Source organism: Aquarana catesbeiana, linkage group LG01 (genome assembly GCF_042186555.1).
Source record: "Aquarana catesbeiana isolate 2022-GZ linkage group LG01, ASM4218655v1, whole genome shotgun sequence".
Classification (NCBI taxonomy): Eukaryota; Metazoa; Chordata; class Amphibia; order Anura; family Ranidae; genus Aquarana; species Aquarana catesbeiana.
The window spans coordinates 406958290-406979551 of record NC_133324.1 but is presented as its reverse complement, the minus strand read 5'-3'; the positions used below and the strand labels follow the sequence as shown (position 1 = coordinate 406979551).

General features: G+C 43.1%; 1 protein-coding gene across 1 annotated transcript in view; it reads left to right on the top strand.

The window, feature by feature from the left end:
* The window catches only part of ERMP1 (endoplasmic reticulum metallopeptidase 1), a 90968-nt gene that overhangs the window by 20565 nt on the left and 49141 nt on the right, over positions 1 to 21262 (top strand). Inside the window, exons 2-4 of the mRNA XM_073635142.1 lie at positions 4102 to 4403; positions 4877 to 5004; positions 19056 to 19161. Coding sequence (XP_073491243.1) covers positions 4102 to 4403; positions 4877 to 5004; positions 19056 to 19161 — 536 coding nt within the window. The remainder of the gene's footprint in view (positions 1 to 4101; positions 4404 to 4876; positions 5005 to 19055; positions 19162 to 21262) is intronic.

Sequence of the window (21262 nt, the reverse complement as noted above, 5' to 3'; positions counted from 1 at the left end):
CTGTTCAGCACTGGGAGTGAAGTCTTGGCATACACTGTGTGACAGCCGATTGGAGGAAAAGCACCCCCCCCCCTCCACATAGGCAGAGGATCGAAGGAATGTGCAGAGCTGTACTGCGAATAGACAGGCTCTCTGCTAATCTATTTATAGCACCATCCCCGACACATATTACAGGCTGGCTCTCAGAAAATTGTCAGAAGTTATCAGGCTGATAACAGAAGAACTGAGCAGCAGAAAGACACAGGACTTGGGGCTTTTGAGAGATATAAGAAAACACTGCAGATGTATGTGCCCAGCTCAAATTTCATGAATCAGGTTTACATCCACTTTAAGAAGGCAGGCTCCGTGAAATGTGTGACATTGCAGTACCCACCAATATAGCATAGCCATTTTGTGTTGAGTTCAAGAATGTAAATGTGTGGGGATCTTCACAATGTAAGTTCAGAAACTTCAACATCATTCAGAGTAATAGGAGTAGGCTAGAGATAATTGAAATACGATGTAAAAATTAATAGGGTTGCACCAATACTAGTTTAAGACCGAGTGCGAGTACCGATTCTTTTCCTCAAGTACTCGCTGATACCTATTTTTTTACATTTTATTTTGGCTACATTTTTATAACTTTAACTTTTTTTTTTGGTTGGTGGGGGGGGGGGGTTTATTGTTTAGGGTGGAGAGGTATGGAGGGCTGTTATTGTTTAGGGCGGGGGGGGGTTAATGTATTGGGCGGAGAGGGAGTTATTGTTTAGAGTGGAGGGGAGGGGGGTATTTGGGAACCCAATCGCTGTACTTCAACACCCAGCAAACCTGTCCTCCCCCTCCAAGAAGTTCTGCAGCAGCAAAGCCTGGTTCAGCGCAGGACACATTATTCACCAGGCAGGCAGATCTGTCACCCTGCAGCCGCCCGCAGAGTAGCCCGAGGAGGAGAAGCACATCGCCGGAGGACACAAAAAACAGATTTGCCACGGGAGGGGGCTGATCCACTGCGAGTAAGGGAAATCCCCACTGACAGCTGAAACATCATTGGTTGTTAAGGATGCGGCAGCCACACTCCTTAACAACTAATGACTGCCTGCATTCTTTTGTATACATTTCATCTGTCAGCAGGGGAATCGCGCTGACAGATGAAAGCCGAACCTGAAGGTATCGGTGCATTTGCACGAGTACCGATACTCGTGCAAATACTTGGTATCGGTGCAACCCTGAAAATGAATATATGATTTTAGATTTAGCTTATGCCATAAGTTCACACATTATGGTCTGTGCCTCCTGCTCCTTGCTGATGCTTTGCCTGTAGAGCATATGTTCGAGTTGGCAGCATGCAGAGTGCTTAGGCAGAAGCCAGGTAAGGCCTCATGTACACTGCTGCTCTTAAACATGAGTTTTGGCATTTTGTTGACAAAGCTCCTGAACTCAACTCAACTCAATAAAAGCCTTTGTCCATGCAACCATTATCATTATGGTGTACACTACATGTGCTGCATTTCTCCGCTTCTTACAACATGAGGATTTTCTAATACCCTTTTGGCATAATCTTTCCCCACAGTGACATTAGTTTGATCGCTGTTGGGAGGACTGGGCGTCACTTGTGAATGCGCCCCTGTGGACCGGCATATGGACACATGGACTTTCCTTTGCCATGTGTGGACTTTTGCAGCCAGCACGTGTTTCTTATTTTTGTTTTTATTTTTCCTAAATGAGTCTGAATATGTAAGTACCATGTATCTAGCTACTTTGTACAATGACACGATAGGCCATGTTTTGATGGTTTTTGTTTCATTATGACTACATGTATATGCATTTTTATGTTTCAGACAAAAGAATATTCCTACCCAAACTGTGTAAACACCCCTGAAGAAGGAATATATGCGGTTTGATTGTGTTTTTTTCTGAAACCTGTCGGGATGTACACTATAGCTACCAATCCCAAAGACCGAACCCAATTCCCATGGAGGCGGTCAATTGGGATTACTAGCCCTGGGTGATATCAATTGTATGTACATTATTCACATCAACTCATTAAATTATTGTCCTTTAAAATGAACTGTATTTTGCCTTTTAAATATTTTCTATTTTTTGTACACCAATAAAGTTGGCATTTTTGTGCCTTTTTTATATATATATATATATATATATATATATATATATATATATATATATATATTCACTCTTCATACCTTTTTTTTTTCCTGCCCTACAAAATCCTAAGGGGTGTCCCTTCCATGCACTTTGTTGCAAACATTTTCTCTAAAATATGGTGTATAGTAAGCTTTTTCCAGAGTTTAGGTGCAGTTAAACGTCCCTCTCCTGAATGCACTGAAAAGAACGGGGGTTCCCCTAGGATGGGATTTTGAAGGCACTACCACACAAATAGTACACTATATAAAAAGTAATTTTATTACATAGCAAAAATACAAATCAAAAATAAAAACACACAACAATCACATATATTAAAGTGAACATAAATACAATATATTAAAAAGACTATCAATGAAAGTAGGTAAATCTCACTGAACCGACGCGTTTCAGAAACGTCACTCCACCACGGAGTGACGCGCCACAGCCGGCCCTCACCGGCATGGCAAACCCACCCTGGAGACAGTCAACGAGACTGACCCAGGGCTGGGAAGGAGGAACAGCAAAGACAGGTGCCCTGAATGCACAATCGTGTTCAGGAGAGAAACGTTTTGGCAAAAAAAAGCAAAAGTGGCCAAAACACGTTTAAATGGGCCTAAGCGCTAGCGGCGTTTATTCATTTCTATGGCAAGTACTCTGGCTAATGAATTGAATAAACCTCCAAGCACTGAACGTGGGTAAACGCAATACCAAGTTTACATGTGTTTTTTGTGGTGTTGAGAGTTTTTCTGTTGCCAGGAGTTTTAACGTCTAGGGGAGTTCCAATGTACAGGTAGCCTAAGGCGCAGAGATGGGTAAGCACTTGGGGTGATGTTGCTGTAACGTCACTGTCTACATTCCACCCAGTGTTGCTGTAAATTGGAAAATTCTAAGACTAACGATCGCTTTAGTTCAGAGAACAGTGGGAGGTGGATAGGCCCCATGATATCTGTTGGGCTCTAGTCATTTACCTAGATTGACTAGGCGTAAATCTACCCTGAAGTAGAAACCTTAATGGTCAGAAAAGTAGTGAACCATGCTGGAGTAGTGTCTTTTGGATCAAAGTAGATTGAAGTTTGGTTCAGAATTTGTTGATCAACTATATCAGCAGACTGTGAAATTTGTAGTCAGCTGAGGAAGAAAATGAAGGCTTGTGTTGTAATAATGGATGCCAACAGGGCATGTTTGGAGTTGGAAGGGAGGAAGATGTTTAGCAACTGCTGCAGAACAGGAAGGGCCATGTTCCTTATTTGTCAATTACTGTTTAACTTTGATATAGTGGAGGTATTCAGTCATTAAGTGATAGGCAGTGCACTAGACGCTAGTGCTTATGTTTGGGTGTGTGTATTTTTTAATATAATTAACAGGGCCTCTGAACAGGTTATGTCTCTGTTGTGGGAGCCCGTAGCATCATTGCAGAAGCAGTTGTTTTGAGGTTGCCCTGTAGAAATGAATCTACTAAATGTAATTCCATCTCACATACTCTCTGGAGTAAAACTGGTTATATTTGTATGCATGTGGTGTGATTCATTATTCTCTTCATCAAGCATTAGCGCAGATGTTATCAAATTATTCACTCCCTGTGCAGGCTTAGATTTTATCATTCCTTCATGTAATCACAGGCAGACTGCAAGGGAGATTTTTTTCTAATGGTTCTCTGATGACAATAGGAACACGAAATATATATATATTTCAGACCCGCACTAGTAAATTCAAGTTGTCTTTGATCAGTTCTTTGACTTTTTCTTTCTCTGATTTTTAGCCGTACCCCTCATTTTTTTTTTTTTTTTTTCTTTTTTTAAAAATAATGGAGCAAACCCATATACTGTGAAGAGGTTTGCTGTATCTCTCTCCAATTATCCATATCCACCCTTATCTGGCTGCTTTTGCACATCCTTAGTAAGCTATTGCCTATTTCAGCAGTTCTCAAATGTTTATGATCTTGTGGTAAAAGCTAGTGTATTCATGCCATGCTGTTTGCTGTAGGACGTATCTGGAGCAGATCACAGCTATTGATTCCAGGACAGTGGGGAGCCCTGCAAATGAAATCCTTGCAGTCAACTACATATTGGACAGTATCAGAGACATTCAGAAGCAGAAAAACAAAGTGCACAAGATAACCGTAGATGTACAAAGACCTACTGGGTCATTCAGCATCGACTTTCTTGGAGGTTTCACCAGTTACTATGATAACATAACTAACATAGCTGTGAAGTTGGAACCAGCACGGGGAGCACACCATGCTGTACTTGCTAACTGCCACTTTGATTCAGTAGCCAACACCCCAGGTAAGGAGATCATTGGCTAGTTTGACTAGGAACTATATTCATTTCCTTTTAGACTCATTGGTGTTTTGAGCCTAGTAAAGTTACCTGTCACCTTTTACTAGGTATAGAATATTGACCAATGAAACAAAGTTATACATGTCAAAGTTCACCATGCAGTGACACTAAAGTCAATTCACAATCTCTGACTCCTGCTTGCACAAGGCCTGTCTTTACTCTGATTATCTAAAGAGTAAAGAATAATAGATTGGTGGCTGCTGATAAATCCTTTATTGCAGGTTAATGTGTACAGACTACAGTGACAAGCAGAATGAACAATGTAAAGTAAATAAAGGAAATATTATGTTCATTAATTATTCTATAAAAATATGTACTAAATGAATTCTCAGAAAAATGAGTAATATCTTTTTGAAATGCCCATCATGAACACTAAAGGTACATATAATAATTACTGCACACATGTTGGCTTTCTGCAGGTGCCAGTGATGATGCTGTAAGCTGTGCTGTACTACTTGAAATCCTAGGATCGCTGTCAAGTACACCAGTCTCTTTGAAACATGCAATTATATTCCTGTTCAATGGTGCGGAAGAAAATATCCTGCAGGTATCAATCTAGTCATCTATTCTTTACTACTCATAGCACTTAGTTATTATACTCTAACTTGTGCCTATGGAATATGTTAGAAATTCTCAGGCCAACACAGTCAGATGAAGATTTCATCAAGTGAGATACAGATTTTCCACTGAAAGCCTATTTTTCCTCTTATTGTTATCCTCTTAGCTATGCTGATATCTGTGCGTACCACATAGCATGATTGTTAGGTTTAGCTTTGTAGCTCTTCTTTGTGAATGGTCAGGCATTCTTATGTGTCATATGAAGTGCTTAATGCCTGCCGGTATCCTTTTATTCTTGAGTGATTTCTTCATTCTAACTCCTAAGTGGCTTACCAACCCTCTATTAATCTGTAGTCTGCAGTACTACAACAAATTTTCTTTTTTTTTTTTCTTTTCTTTTTTTCTTTTTTTTTTTTTTCACAACTAACTAAAAAAAAAATCTAATGCGCAGAATATTGTATTAGCATTTTTAATATAATATCATGATTTACATAAGTGTGTGTGTGTGTGTGTGTGTGTGTGTGTGTGTGTAATATATTATTATTATATTATATTATAGTGGGGCAAAAAAGTATTTAGTCAGCCACCAATTGTGCAAGTTGGTTCTCCCACTTAAAAACATGAGAGAGGCCTGTAATTGTCATCATAGGTATACCTCAACCATGAGAGACAAAATGTGGAAACAAATCCAGACAATCACATTGTCTGATTTTTGAAAGAATTTATTTGCAAATTATGGTGGAAAATAAGTATTTGGTCACCTACAAACAAGCAAGATTTCTGGCTCTCACAGACCTGTATCTTCTTCTTTAAAGCGGAGTTCCACCCTAAAGTGGAACTTCCGCTCATCGGATTCCCCCCCCCCCCCTCCGGTGCCTCAATTGGCACTTTTCAGGGGGGAGGGGGGTGCAGATACCTGTATAATACCCCCCCCCATTGTGTTCTGGGAAACACACAGTTCCCACAACACAACGGGGACCAGTGTAGACCCGCAGCGCGACTCGCACATGCGCAGTAGGGAACCGGGCAGTGAAGCCGCAACGCTTCACTTCCTGATTCCCTGACCGAGGATGGCGATGGGAGCAGCCGAGAGACGAGCGATCGATCGGCTTCGGCTGCCGACATCGCTGGACCCTGGGAGAGGTAAGCGTCCATTTATTAAAAGTCAGCAGCTGCAGTATTTGTAGCCGCTGGCTTTTAATGTTTTTGTTTAAGGTGGAGCTCCGCTTTAAGAGGCTCCCCTGTCCTCCACTCATTACCTGTATTAATGGCACCTGTTTGAACCTGTTATCAGTATGAAAGACACCTGTCCACAACCTCAAACAGTCCCACTCCAAACTCCACTATGATGAAGACCAAAGAGCTGTTGAAGGACACCAGAAACAAAATTGTAGACCTGCACCAGGCTGGGAAGACTGACTCTGCAATAGGTAAGCAGCTTGGTGTGAAGAAATCAACTGTGGGAGCAATAATTAGAAAATGGAAGACATACAAGACCACTGATAATCTCCCTTGATCTGGGGCTCCACGCAAGATCTCACCCTGTGGGGTCAAAATGATCACAAGAACAGTGAGCAAAAATCCCAGAACCACACGGGGGACCTAATGAATGACCTGCAGAGAGCTGGGACCAACGTAACAAAGGCTACCATCAGTAACACACTACGCCGCCAGGGACTCAGATCCTGCAGTGCCAGATGTGTCCCCCTGCTTAAGCCAGTACATATCTGGGCCCGTCTGAGGTTTGCTAGAGAGCATTTGGATGATCCAGAAGAGGATTGGGAGACTGTCATATGGTCAGATGAAACCAAAGTAGAACTGTTTGGTAGAAACACAACTCGTCCTGTTTGGAGGAGAGAGAATGCTGAGTTGCAACCAAAGAACACTATACCTACTGTGAAGCATGGGGGTGGCAACATCATGCTTTGGGGCTGTTTGTCTGCAAAGGGAACAGGACGACTGATCCATGTACATGAAAGAATGAATGGGGCCATGTATCGTGAGATTTTGAGTGCAAACCTCCTCCCATCAGCAAGGGCATTGAAGATGAAACGTGGCTGGGTCTTTCAACATGGCAATGATCCCAAACACACCGCCCGGGCAACGAAGGAGTGGCTTCGCAAGAAGCATTTTAAGGTCCTGGAGTGGTTTAGTCAGTCTCCAGATCTCAACCCCATAGAAAACCTTTGGAGGGAGTTGAAAGTCCGCGTTGCCCAGCGACAGCCCCAAAACATCACTGCTCTAGAGGAGAACTGCATGGAGGAATGGGCCAACATACCGGCAACAGTGTGTGACAACCTTGTGAAGACTTAAAGAAAATGTTTGACCTCTGTCATTGCCAACAAAGGATATATAACAAAGTATTGAGATGAACTTTTGATATTGACAAAATACTTATTTTCCACCATAATTTGCAAATAAATGCTTTCAAAAATCAGACCATGTGATTGTCTGTCTGGATTTGTTTCCACATTTTGTCTCTCATAGTTTAGGTATACCTATGATGACAATTACAGACCTCTCATCTTTTTAGAGAACGTGCACAATTGGTGGCTGACTAAATACTTTTTTGCTCCACTGTATATACATCTAGTCATATTTTATTATATCTTTTGATGTGACAACACTGAAGAAATGACACTTTGCTACAATGTAAAGTAGTGAGTGTACATCTTGTATAACAGTTTAAATTTGCTGTCCCCTCAAAATAACTCAACACCCCATTAATGTCTAAACTGCTGGCAACAAAAGTGAGTACACTCCTAATTGAAAATGTCCAAATTGGGCCCAATTAGCCATTTTCCCTCCTGGTTTCATGTGACTCGTTAGTGTTACAAGGTCTCCGGTGTGAATGGGGAGCAGGTGTGTTAAATTTTGGTGTTATCGCTCTCACTCTCTCATACTGGTCACTGGATGTTCAAACAGGCACCTCATGGCAAAGAACTCTCTGAGGATCTGAAAAATAGAACTGTTGCTCTACATAAAGACGGCCTAGGCTATAAGAAGATTGCCAAGACCCTGAAACTGAGCTGCAGCATGGTGGCCAAGACCATACAGCTGTTTAACAGGACAGTTTCCACTCAGAAAAGGCCTCGCCATGGTCGACCAAAGAAGTTGAGAGCACATGCTCAGCGTCATATCCAGAGGTTGTCTTTGGGAAATAGACTTATGAGTGCTGCCAGCATTGCTGCAGAGGTTAAAGGGATGGGGGGGTCAGCCTGTCAGTGCTCCGACCATACGCCGTACACTACATCAAATTGGTCTGCATGGCTGTCGTCTCAGAAGGAAGCCTCTTCTAAAAGTGATGCACAAGAAATACCACAGTTTGCTGAAGAGAAGTGGACTAAGGGCATAGATTACTGGAACCATGTCCTGTGGTCTGATGAGACCAAGATAAACTTATTTGGTTCAGATGGTGTCAAGCGTGTGGGGCAGCAACCAGGTGAGGAGTACAAAGACAAGTGTGTCTTGCCTACAGTCAAGCATGGTGGTGGGAGTGTCATGGTCTGGGGTTGCATGAGTGCTGCCAGCACTGGGGAGCTACAGTTCATTGAGGGAACCATGAATGCCAACATGTACTGTGACATACTGAAGCAGAGCATGATCCCCCTCCCTTTGGAGACTGGGCCGCAGGGCAGTATTCCAACATAACGACCCCAAACACACCTCAAAGACTACCACTGCCTTACTAAAGAAGCTGAGGGTAAAGGTGATGGACTGGCCAAGCACGTCTCCTGACCTAAACCCTATTGAGCATCTGTGGGGCATCCTCAAATGCAAGGTCTCTAACATTCACCAGCTCTGTGATGTCATCATGGAGGAGTGGAAGAGGACTCCAGTGGCAACCCGTGAAGCTCTGGGGAACTCCATGCCCAAGAGGGTTAAGGCAGTGCTGGAAAATAATGGTGGGCACACAAAATATTGACACTTTGAGCCCAATTTGAACATTTTCAATTAGGGGTGTACTCACTTTTGTTGCCAGCAGTTTAGACATTAATGGTTGTGTGTTTGAGTTATTTTGAGGGGATAGCAATTTTAAACTGTTATATATATTTGCACCCACTATTAATCTCCTATGTAATGGCTAGGATGTAGGCTGTAGGCTCATACAGCCGCCAGGTGCAGTCATATTACTGCCATCCTGAAAGGTGCAAATCGAGGAGATTTACATTTAATATGGCACAATATAGTACTAGATAAGTACTACATTACTCTAGTGTTCACTGCTAACCTTTGTTATACAGTGTACCTCATTTTTACTTTTCATCAGTTTGCACTTCCTAGTCTGCATATTTTTATATTATTTTGTAAGTAGTAATGCAGCTTTGGATTGGTTAACCACTTGAGCCCCGGACCATTATGCTGCCTAAGGACCAGAGGTCTTTTTCCAATTTGGCACTGCGTCGCTTTAACTGCTAATTGCGCGGTCATGCAATGCTGTACCCAAACGAAATTTGCGTCCTTTTCTTCCCACAAATAGAGCTTTCTTTTGATGGTATTTGATCACCTCTGCGGTTTTTATTTTTTGCGCTATAAACGGAAAAAGACCGAAAATTTTGAAAAAAAATGATATTTTCTACTTTTTGTTATAAAAAAAATCCAATAAACTAAATTTTAGTCATACATTTAGGCCAAAATGTATTCGGCCACATGCCTTTGGTAAAAAAAATGTCAATAAGCGTATATTTATTGGTTTGCGCAAAAGTTATAGCGTCTACAAACTAGGGTACATTTTCTGGAATTTACACAGCTTTTAGTTTATGACTGCCTATGTCATTTCTTGAGGTGCTAAAATGGCAGGGCAGTACAAAACCCCCACAAATGACCCCATTTTGGAAAGTAGACACTCCAAGGAAATTGCTGAGAGGCATGTTGAACCCATTGAATATTTATTTTTTTTGTCCCAAGTGATTGAAAAATGACAAAAAAAAAAAAAAAAAAAAATATTTACAAAAAGTTGTCACTAAATGATATATTGCTCACACAGGCCATGGGCCTATGTGGAATTGCACCCCAAAATACATTCAGCTGCTTCTCCTGAGTACGGGGATACCACATGTGTGGGACTTTTTGGGAGCCTAGCCGCGTACGGGGCCCCGAAAACCAATCACCGCCTTCAGGTTTTCTAAGGGTGTAAATTTTTGCTTTCACTCTTCACTGCCTATCACAGTTTCGGAGGCCATGGAATGTCCAGGTGGCACAAAACCCCCCAAAATGACCCCATTTTGGAAAGTAGACACCCCAAGCTATTTGCTGAGAGGCATATTGAGTCCATGGAATATTTTATATTTTGACACAAGTTGCGGGAAAGTGACACTTTTTTTTTTTTTTTTTTTCATAAAGTTGTCACTAAATGATATATTGCTCACACAGGCCATGGGCATATGTGGAATTGCACCCCAAAATACATTTAGCTGCTTCTCCTGAGTATGGGGATACCACATGTGTGGGACTTTTTGGGAGCCTAGCCGCGTACGGGACCCCGAAAACCAATCACTGCCTTCAGGATTTCTAAGGGTGAAAATTTTTGATTTCACTCTTCACTGCCTATCACAGTTTCGGAGGCCATGGAATGCCCAGGTGGCATAAAACCCCCCCAAATGACCCCATTTTGGAAAGTAGACACCCCAAGCTATTTGCTGAGAGGCATGGTGAATATTTTGCAGCTCTCATTTGTTTTTGAAAATGAAGAAAGACAAGAAAAAACATTTTTTTTTTCTTTTTTCAATTTTCAAAACTTTGTGACAAAAAGTGAGGTCTGCAAAATACTCACTATACCTCTCAGCAAATAGCTTGGGGTGTCTACTTTCCAAAATGGGGTCATTTGGGGGGGGTTTTGTGCCACCTGGGCATTCCATGGCCTCCGAAACTGTGATAGGCAGTGAAGAGTGAAATCAAAAATTCACGCCCTTAGAAAGCCTGAAGGCGGTGCTTGGTTTTCGGGGTCCCGTACGCGGCTAGGCTCCCAAAAAGTCTCACACATGTGGTATCCCCGTACTCAGGAGAAGCAGCAGAATGTATTTTGGGGTGTAATTTCACATATTCCCATGGCATGTTTGAGCAATATATCATTTAGTGACAACTTTGTGCAAAAAAAAAAAAAAAAAAAAAAAAATTTGTCTCTTTCCCGCAACTTGTGTCGCAATATAAAATATTCCATGGACTCGACATGCCTCTCAGCAAATAGCTTGGGGTGTCTACTTTCCAAAATGGGGTCATTTGGGGGGGTTTTGAACTGTCCTGGCATTTTATGCACAACATTTAGAAGCTTATGTCACACATCACTCACTCTTCTAACCACTTGAAGACAAAGCCCTTTCTGACACTTATTGTTTACATGAAAAAGTTTTTTTTTTTTTTGCAAAAAAATTACTTTGAACCCCCAAACATTATATATTTTTTTAAAGCAAATGCCCTACAGATTAAAATGGTGGGTGTTTCATTTTTTTTTTTCACACAGTAATTGCGCAGCGATTTTTCAAACGCATTTTTTGGGGAAAAAACACACTTTTTTTAAATTTTAATGCACTAAAACACACTATATTGCCCAAATGTTTGATGAAATAAAAAAGATGATCTTAGGCCGAGTACATGGATACCAAACATGACATGCTTTAAAATTGCGCACAAACGTGCGGTGGCAACAAAATAAATACATGTTTAAAAGCCTTCAAAAGCCTTTACAGGTTACCACTTTAGATTTACAGAGGAGGTCTACTGGAAAAATTACTGCACTCGATCTGGCCTTCGCGGTGATACCTCACATGCATGGTGCAATTGCTGTTTACATATGACGCCAGACCGCCGCTTGCGTTCGCCTTAGCGCGAGAGCAGGGGGCGACAGGGGTGCTTTTTTTTTTTCTTTATTATTTTTTTGCTTTTTTAATCTTACTTTTAAACTGTTCCTTTCATATTTTTTTTTTTTAATCATTTTTATTGTTATCTCGGGGAATGTAAATATCCCCTATGATAGCAATAGGTAGTGACAGGTACTCTTTTTTGAAAAAATTGTGGTCTATTAGACCCTAGATCTCTCCTCTGCCCTCAAAGCATCTGACCACACCAAGATCGGTGTGATAAAATGCTTCCCCAATTTCCCAATGGCGCTATTTACATCCGGCGAAATCTAAGTCATGAAATACTCGTAGCTTCCGGTTTCTTAGGCCATAGAGATGTTTGGAGCCACTCTGGTCTCTGATCAGCTCTATGGTCAGCTGGCTGAATCACCGGCTGCATTCTCAGGTTCCCTGTTGAGACAGGAGAGCCAGAGAAAAACACGGAAGACGGTGGGGGTGGGGGGGGCATTCCCTCCCACGGCTTGTAAAGGCAGTCTAGAGGCTAATTAGCCGCTAGGATTGCTTTTACATGAAAGCCGACTGGCTGAAAAGAATGATACCAAGATGATACCTAAACCTGCAAGCATCATTCTGGTATAACCACTCAAAGTCGTGAATGGCGTACCTGAAGACAAAAAAATGGTTAACAATGGTTAACAATAAAGCACAGTAAACAGTAAAGTATAAATAATTACACACCTGAAAAACAAACATGATAAAACATAATAACAATAACAATAACAATAAAACATTGCAGAATAGAATACAGTAAAAAAGAGCAGAACAATAGAGAGAGAGAATAGAGAGAGAGAGAACAATAAAACGACAACTATTTTTTTTTATTTCATATTTTTTTTTTTTTTTCACACTTTTTTTGTAACTAACTTTTATAACTGTAACCGGTTCCAGGTTCGGGTCTCTCAAAATGCGATGGCATCTTGGGAGACCCTGTGAAAGTGTGCCTAGTCTGTGCAATGCTGTACTCTACGCTAATACTCAACTAGTGTATGGTAGCGTTCAAAACATTCACCAATGCAAAGACCAGGATTGTCAGGACAGGAGGGACAATAATAGCGGGTGTCACGCCTATATCCGCGCTTGCTGCAGACACAACATCTTTTTTGGGGGGTTCGCTGGGTAGGGGTACTCGGGAGGACATAAAGAAAATGCCTCTCATGCAGCCGACTGCATTTGGTTGGGGATGTGAATGGGGGAAGTACGGGCGCTGCAGAAGTGGTGGGTTCCCAATTAGGATTGGCGAATGCAGCAGGAAGGGCATTATGGGCACGACGGGCCTGTGTTTGTCTTTTTGGTGGCAGCGGGACACTACTTGTGCTTGCCACCTCACCAGCTTGAACTGCACTTATGGGACTCGCCACGTCACCACGTGTTACTGCAGTGCTGGTTTGACTACGACCGGGGTGTACTAGGCCGCTGGCGCTTGCCAGTTCCCCAAAACGCTACCAAAAAACTGTTAGCGATCGCAGGGATCAGGCCTGACTCTGCGAACGCTGCAGTTATGCGTTTAGTGTTCTGTAAGTGACAGTGATCGATCGATACTGCACTTGGGTGCGCTGGGCTGGGCCGGGCGGAGGGGCAAAACGCAGGTGCTAGCAGGTATCTGGGCTGATCCCGCTAACACTGCGTTTTTGGGAACCCTAAACTGCTGGTGACGCTAGTATAGATCTGATCGGATCAGATATTGATCCGTTCAGATACTATACCACTAAGGGAGGTGTACGGTGCGTGCGTGGGTGTTAGCGGTACTGGCGCTAACCTGACGCTGCCTGGGGCTGGTGCTTGCCAGTTCACCAAAATGCTACCAAAAAAACTGTTAGCAATCGCAGGGATCAGGCCTGACTCTGCGAACGCTGCAGTTATGCGTTTAGTGCCTTGTAAGTGACAGTGATCGATCGATACTGCACTTGGGTGGGCCGGGCGGAGGGACAAAACGCAGGTGCTAGCAGGTATCTGGGCTGATCCCGCTAACACTGCGTTTTTGGGAACCCTAAACTGCTGGGGACGCCAGTATAGATCTGATCAGATCAGATATTGATCCGATCAGATACTATACCACTAAGGGAGGCGTATGCTGTGTGCGTGGGTGTTAGCGGTACTGGCGCTAATCTGACGCTGCCTGGGGCGACGCATATCACCGCCGGGCGATCGGGGGGCTAAACCTTTATTCGGTAATAAACGGCGGGTGCCCTGACACTATAAAAAAAAAACAAACTAACCTGCGTCAACCGTAACGGTTATACAGTGATCAGTGGTGAAAGGGTTAACTAGGGGGCAATCAAGGGGTTAAAACATTTATTAGGTAGTATATGGGGGTCCCTGACGCTATAAAACGCTGACGGCGAACCTAAATATTTACCTCACTAACTAGCGTCACCAGCGACACTAATACAGCGATCAGAAAAATGATCGCTTAGCGACACTGGTGACAGGGGGTGATCAAGGGGTTAAAACTTTATTAGGGGGGGTTAGGGGGGTACCCTAGACCTACAGGGGGGTAACAGTAACTGTGCTAACACAGTAACTGTCACAAACTGACACAGCAGTAATCAGAAAAAAAAAAAAAAAACTGCTGGTGTCAGTTTGTGACGGGGGGGGGGTGATTGGGGGGGGATCGGGGGGGGATCGGGGTGTAATGTGTGCCTGGCATGTTCTACTGTGTGTGTGTGTGTTGGTGCATTCACTCACATGTCTTCTCTCCTCGGGCCGGAACGGAAACTACCGACCCGAGGGGAGATTACATCACTTCCTTTGCTGCTGTTTAGCATACAGCAGCAAAGGAGTGTTCCCATTGGCCGGCGGCGATCGCGAGGGGGGGGCCACGAACGGATGGCCTCCCCCTCGTCTCTGATCGCCGGGGGACAGAACGGGACCGCCTCGGGCGGCGGGGGGGGGGTCCGATTGGACCCCCCACCCGCGGAAGGCAAATCACGTACCCTGTACGTGATTTTGCCTGTCCGTGCCGCCTTGCCGACGTACATCGGCGTGAGGCGGTCGTCAAGTGGTTAAGTTTGAACATTTACATACTTTGCAATGTATTTTATTACATGTACAATACTATATGTGGCAGAAACCTATGTTCAAAAAAGACTAGAAAAACTTATGTAGCACCCTGGAGTTTAGGCAGGGATGCAGTAGTTATCCTGGTTGATTGTTAGAGATCCATTGATTTCTCCCTAAGTTTGGTCTTGTTGCACTTTTCTGTTCTACCACTAGGTGGCCAGGTACTTGGTTGTACTAGATATGGGAAGGGCAACCCAAGGTCAGGTTATGGGTATATGGGGTATCTCAGCCAATGGGCAGACCTTTTAACATTCTATGATGAACAGTGGCATATCATCCATGGGAGCAATGTGTGCACTGCACACGGGCTCCGAGGAAGGGGGTGCACACTGTACTCTGACCCACACTGCACCAATGGATGCTTGTGTAGAAGGATCCTCTGCAAACCCGACCAACAGCAACAGTACAGTGATCAGGGGGGAAGCCGGTCCCAGAGAGAAGGTAGGACTGGTCCGCTCCATCATGAATGAGAAGTGCTCCTCATTTGAGTAGCGGGGAGCCCAGCCAGAAGGTGTATGGCTGGTGATCCATGCAGATTGCTGCCCTGCCGCCTGGACGGAGCAGGGGGCTGCCCACCTCCTGTGACCGCCATATACTCTGCACTCCTCTCACGACTGTACATTCACTATTTAACATTACCACATTCTGCAGTATGCAGTATTGCAATATGTAAGTCATCTCAGACTCTAATCACACCCCCTTTAAGCCAAGCCCAGTATTTAGCACAATTTTTAAACCACGTCTACTCCCAAAATCCCTGGGGTCCCCAAAATCCCTGGGGTCCACTTTTGGTCTTGCACACTGGCCCACTGATTTCATGATGCGTTCCTGATGAGGAGATGAGGTGTAATTTGGATAGAGGAAGGTCTGTGGACGTAGTGTATCTGGATTTTGCAAAGGCATTTTTTACAATACCCCATAAAGGTTAATTTACAAATGTAATGTCTTTTAGCATTGGTTAGATCAGGGATCCTCAAACTACGGCCCTCCAGATGTTGCGGAACTACACATCCCATGAGCCATTGTAAAACTCTGACATTCACAGACATGACTAGGAATGATGGGAATTGTAGTTTCTGAACAACTGGAGGGCCATAGTTTGAAGACCCCTGGGTTAGATTGTATGTACCTAGATAGAAAACTGATTGCAGGGGCTTGTCCAGAAGGTGGTGATTAATGGCATATTTTCTATATGCAATTCAAAAGAAAGAGCCAACAACATTGTAAACCACTAAGGAAACATACATTTTTTTAAGCAAGAATTTTAAATATCCAGTGAAGGAAGCTAACGCATTTCAACCAATGGGGCCTTAGTCATAGCTACCCAAAACATACAAAATTCACCAATAAATACTTGTCCTCTCCCACCTAAAGAACAAGGGGGAGGAAACCGTGCATAATTGGTACATGCAGTTAAAACAGCAAAAACAAAATAGCACAAAATGGATATGTATAACACATACCAAAAGATACAAAATGTCTATTAACAAGAATAAGTGCGGTACTAATGGATCCATACCAATATAGGGCCAGTTCACACCACAGCGCTGTGTGTGAAAAACCCGCAATAAATGCATGTTTCCCACACCCGTTCAAAGCGCACTGCTCTTCAAATCTGCAGCGGTTGTCATTGCAATGCTATTGATGCCCTAAACGCAGATCAGAAATGGGGTGCATTTGCCTGCACCCGATTGCATGGTAGTAGTAAAATGGGATCCAGTGGCTCTGTGTTTTGAAAAGTAGTGCACTACCTTTACTGTGGGCTGGTGCCACTTCAGCCCATTCAAATGAATGGGCTGAAATTGCACTGCACCCAGATTGCATGTGAATCAGACAGAAACGTTCCTGTGCGATTCATGGTGTGAACTGGCCCATGTAGCGTAAAATAAGTGTAATGGATGTAACAGACAGGGGAAGGTAAAGGGTCACTTCAAATACAAATCAAAATCCCAGTGAAGATTTAATCCTTGAGGTGCACAAGTGTCCAGGAGGACCTAGTTAAAAATAAAAGGATGGGCATCTATATAACAGATGAGGTTTAATATTGAAAAACAAAGTATTGCCCTTGGGAGCTAAAAAAAATGTGAATGCAAGTTACACGCTTGGGGGGGGGGGGGAGACTTTTGGGGGAATCAAGGGTGGAAGAAGTATCTGGGGGTCCTAGTAGATCAGACTCAGAAGTAGCATACATTGCCAAGCTGCACCAAGCATGGCCTGCAGTCTATTAACATGCATTCAAAAAGGATAGAAGAGATAAAACTATAATTCTGCCACTTTACATAGTTCTGGTTCGGCCACATCTTGAGTATGTCATCCAGTTCTGGTCAACAATTCTCAGGAAGGATTTCCTTGAACTGAAGAGAGTCCAGAGAAAGGCAACACACTTAATATGGGGCCTAGAGGACCTATGTTATGAGGAATGACTACAAACATGTAAACCTATTCTCCCTGGGGAAGAGACGCCTAAGAGAGGATATGATTGCAATATAGAAATCTTTAAATAATGACTCTAGCATTGGGAGTAAAGTACCCTAAGCTCTTTAAAAGAACACATGCAGCCAAACATTGAAGTTGGATGAGAAATGGTTCATTCCTAAACTGTGTAGGGCAGTGGTCTTAAACTTGTGGCCCTCCAGCTGTTGCAAAACTACAAGTCCCATGAGGCATTGCAAGGCAGGCTGACAGTTACAAGCATGAATCCCACATGCAGAGGCATGATGGGACTTGTAGTTTTGCAACAGCTGGAGGGCTGCCAGTTTCAGACCCCTGGTGTTGGGGGTTATTTACTGTTAGAGCAGTACGAATGTGGAACTCCCTTCCACAGTTGATGTCAATGGGGGAAAAAATGATAGATGTTCAGGGATATGGAAAATAACAACTAGAGATCCCATTGCTTTATAACTTGACAGGCTATATTTCCTACTTTTAAATAAAAGGAGTTTCCTCGCATTCTAGAACTCTGGATTATGAGATACGAGCCCATTTTCAGACTTGCAATCTAAGCTTTTCTTTGGGCCTAGGAAATATGCTCTTCTGACCCATGTTTAAACAGCACTGGCATAGAAATTTGAGAATTTGTTTGGTTCTACATCATGTAGAAACTAGAATCTTTAGTGCAGGTACCCAGTTACTTTCCAGAGTGTCTAGGAGCCCACAAACCCTGCTCACTTTAATATGCAAACATGAGCTTCCACCGGGATATTGGCATGTGTTCCTGCCCCCTCTCACACCTCTCATTTCTTATGCCGCGTACACACGACCGGACTTTACGGCATACTTTGCCCGGCGGACTTTTCGACGGACTTTACGAATGAACGGACTTGCCTACACACGATCAACCTAAGTCCGACGGATTCGTGCGTGATGACGTACGACTAAAACAAGGAAGTTCATAGCCAGTAGCCAATAACTGCCCTAGCGTCGTTTTTTGTCCGTCGGACTAGCATACAGACGAGCGGACTTTTCGACCGGACTCGAATCCGTCGGATAGATTTCAAACATGTTTCAAATCTAAGTCCGTCAAACTTTTGATAAAACAAAGTCGGCTGGGGCCCACACACGATCGAATTGTCTGACGAAATCTGGTATGCCGGACCAAGTATGCCGTAAAGTCCGGTTGTGTGTACGCAGCATTAGTGATACTACCCATCATATGGGTAGGAAAGTTTAAGCTTTCTAAGGCGGTATTCACACCAGGCATCATGTTTTTAAAGAGTTTTTTTCAAATGTTTTTTAAAGCATTTTGTGGAGCATAGTTGCACACTTTTTGTAACTTTTGTCAGGCTATTTTTCAGGCGTTCTTCAACAAAGGTGTGGAGAGCTGCTGTTTGAGCAGAAAATGTGCAACAAAACACTTGCAAAAACATTTGATAAAAGCTCCTGTCGCACTTTTCAGGCGTTTGCATTGAAGTCTATGGGGACAAAAATGCTAAAATCTGCCTGAAAAGTAATTGTGGCTGGTATGTGAGTATCGGAGCACTTTCAGTGACTGTGCACCTGGGAGCGCTGAAAGGTAACTAAGGGAGATGTGCAAATACCACTGCATACCCACACTAACAGAAAACATACATTTGCTTAGATAATACCATATGAATGCAAAAAACTTTTTTTTTTTTTGTCTCAGGGCAGCCATGGTTTCATTACTCAACACCCATGGGCCAAGCTTATTCGTGCTTTCATCAATTTGGAGGCTGCTGGTGTTGGTGGAAAGGAGCTGGTATTTCAGACAGGTATGTAGTCCTCAATGTGAAACATTTGTTTTAGTGAAGCTGCTTATGTTTTAGACCTTTTTTATTTGTAATCCCCAACCGGCCACTGCACTTAAACAGGTGGGAGCTTCGACGTACCTGGGCTCTGTGATTGGCCCTTCTTATCACATGATGGCTGTGTCCAATTAGCACTTTTAGCTGATTGGACACATTATATAATCAGCACTTGTAGATCTTTTACTGCTTTACACACACTGATCACCCAGCAAGTGTCACCACACCGTGTCCTGTCATTGTAAAACATCTGTTACACAGTAAAAACACATCTGTACCAGTGATTTTCATCTGTCACACGGTACCTGTACATCTGTACCAGTGATCAACATCTGTACCAGTTATCAACATCTGTCACACAGTACCAGCATTGTTGTTGCTTTACACACACTGATCTCCCAGCACGTGTCTCCACACAGTGTGCTGTCAGTGTAAAACATCTGTTGCATAGTTAAAACACATCAGTACCAGTGTAAAATATATCTGTCAAACGGTATCAACACATCTGCACCAGTGATCTACATATGTCCATCTGTACCAGTGATTAACATCTGTCACACGGTACCAACACATTTGTACCAGTGACAAAAAAAGGGGTGAGCAAGCATGCACGCAGCAAAGCAAGTGAACCAGCAAGCAAGCGACAAATCGGTGGGACTTTAAGTGAAGCACCTGGTTTGCAATTTTATGGATTGGTGGATAGATGGAATGTTTAATAAATCATACACAATATGTAACATATATAATGCTGATGTGAGTTTAAAAAACTGTTAAACGTGATAACACTGATAACATCTAGGAAGCCTGATAAGGTTACAAAACCCACCAATGGCATGTTAAAGATATACAGTTACTGCAAGGTAGTGCCTGCATGACCTATGACCTTGGTATTCCTGTGTAATTAATAAAACATAAACCATATATAAGTAGCATAAGATAAAAATTAAAGCAAGGCATCTGGTAGCTTGACGCGTTTCGTGGCTCGGTGCCTCAGGAGCAGATGTGCGTTGCGACTATAATTTAAAAGTAGAAAGGTAGTCTATCGTATATCCACATGACAATGGATGAGGTAGCAATGACCCCCCGAAATACATGTGTACTCGCTGGAATCCGTGTGCTGATGGTGAAGGAGCCGAGAGAAGTGAGCCATCCGGGGACACCATGACCGGGGGCTGAGGTAGGCAGCCCAGCGATGACAGCCACCACAGATATGGTCTGGGGTGGACCCGAGACTGTGGAGCACTCAGGGTGATGGATAAATCACCAAAATGGGGATTGCTGGGGGAAAAAGATGATGAGTGAAATTAGGAATGGTGAATAGTGACTGTATGGGGTGAAAAGTGGATTTGTGCAGAGGTGAGGGAATAAAACTAATCAATGGAAAATAATGATGAAAAACGTGAGGAAAAAGTACCCACCAAAGTACTCAGTCCAATAATGAAGCGGTGAATGAAAGGAATGGATGTTATTAGTAAAGTAAGTGTCCCCACACCGTGTCCTGTCAGTGTAAAACATCTGTCACATGGTACCAACACATCCGTACCAGTGTAATACATCTGTACCAGTGATCTTCATCGGTCACACAGTATCTGTACCAGTGATCAACATCTGTCACACAGTATCAGCACTTTTACTGCTTTACACATACTGATCACCCAGCAAGTATCCCCACACAGTGTGCTGTCAGTGTAAAACATCTGATGCACAGTAAAAACGCATCTGTACCAGTGTAAAATATCTGTCAAATGGTATCAACACATCTGCACCAGTGATCTACATCTGTCCATTTGTGCCAGTGATCCACATCTGTCGCACAGTACCAGCACATCTGTACTAGGGATCAACATCTGTCACACGGTACCAATACATCTGTACCAGGGATCAACATCTGTCATACGATATAAGCACGTCTGTACCTGTGATCAAAATCTGTCACATGGTATCAACACATCTGTACCAGGGATCAATATCTGTCACACAGTTTTTATAAATACAGTATAACCTTGGATTGCAAGCATAATTAGTTCTGGAAACTTGCTTGTATTCCAAAGCACTCAGATGATTTGTT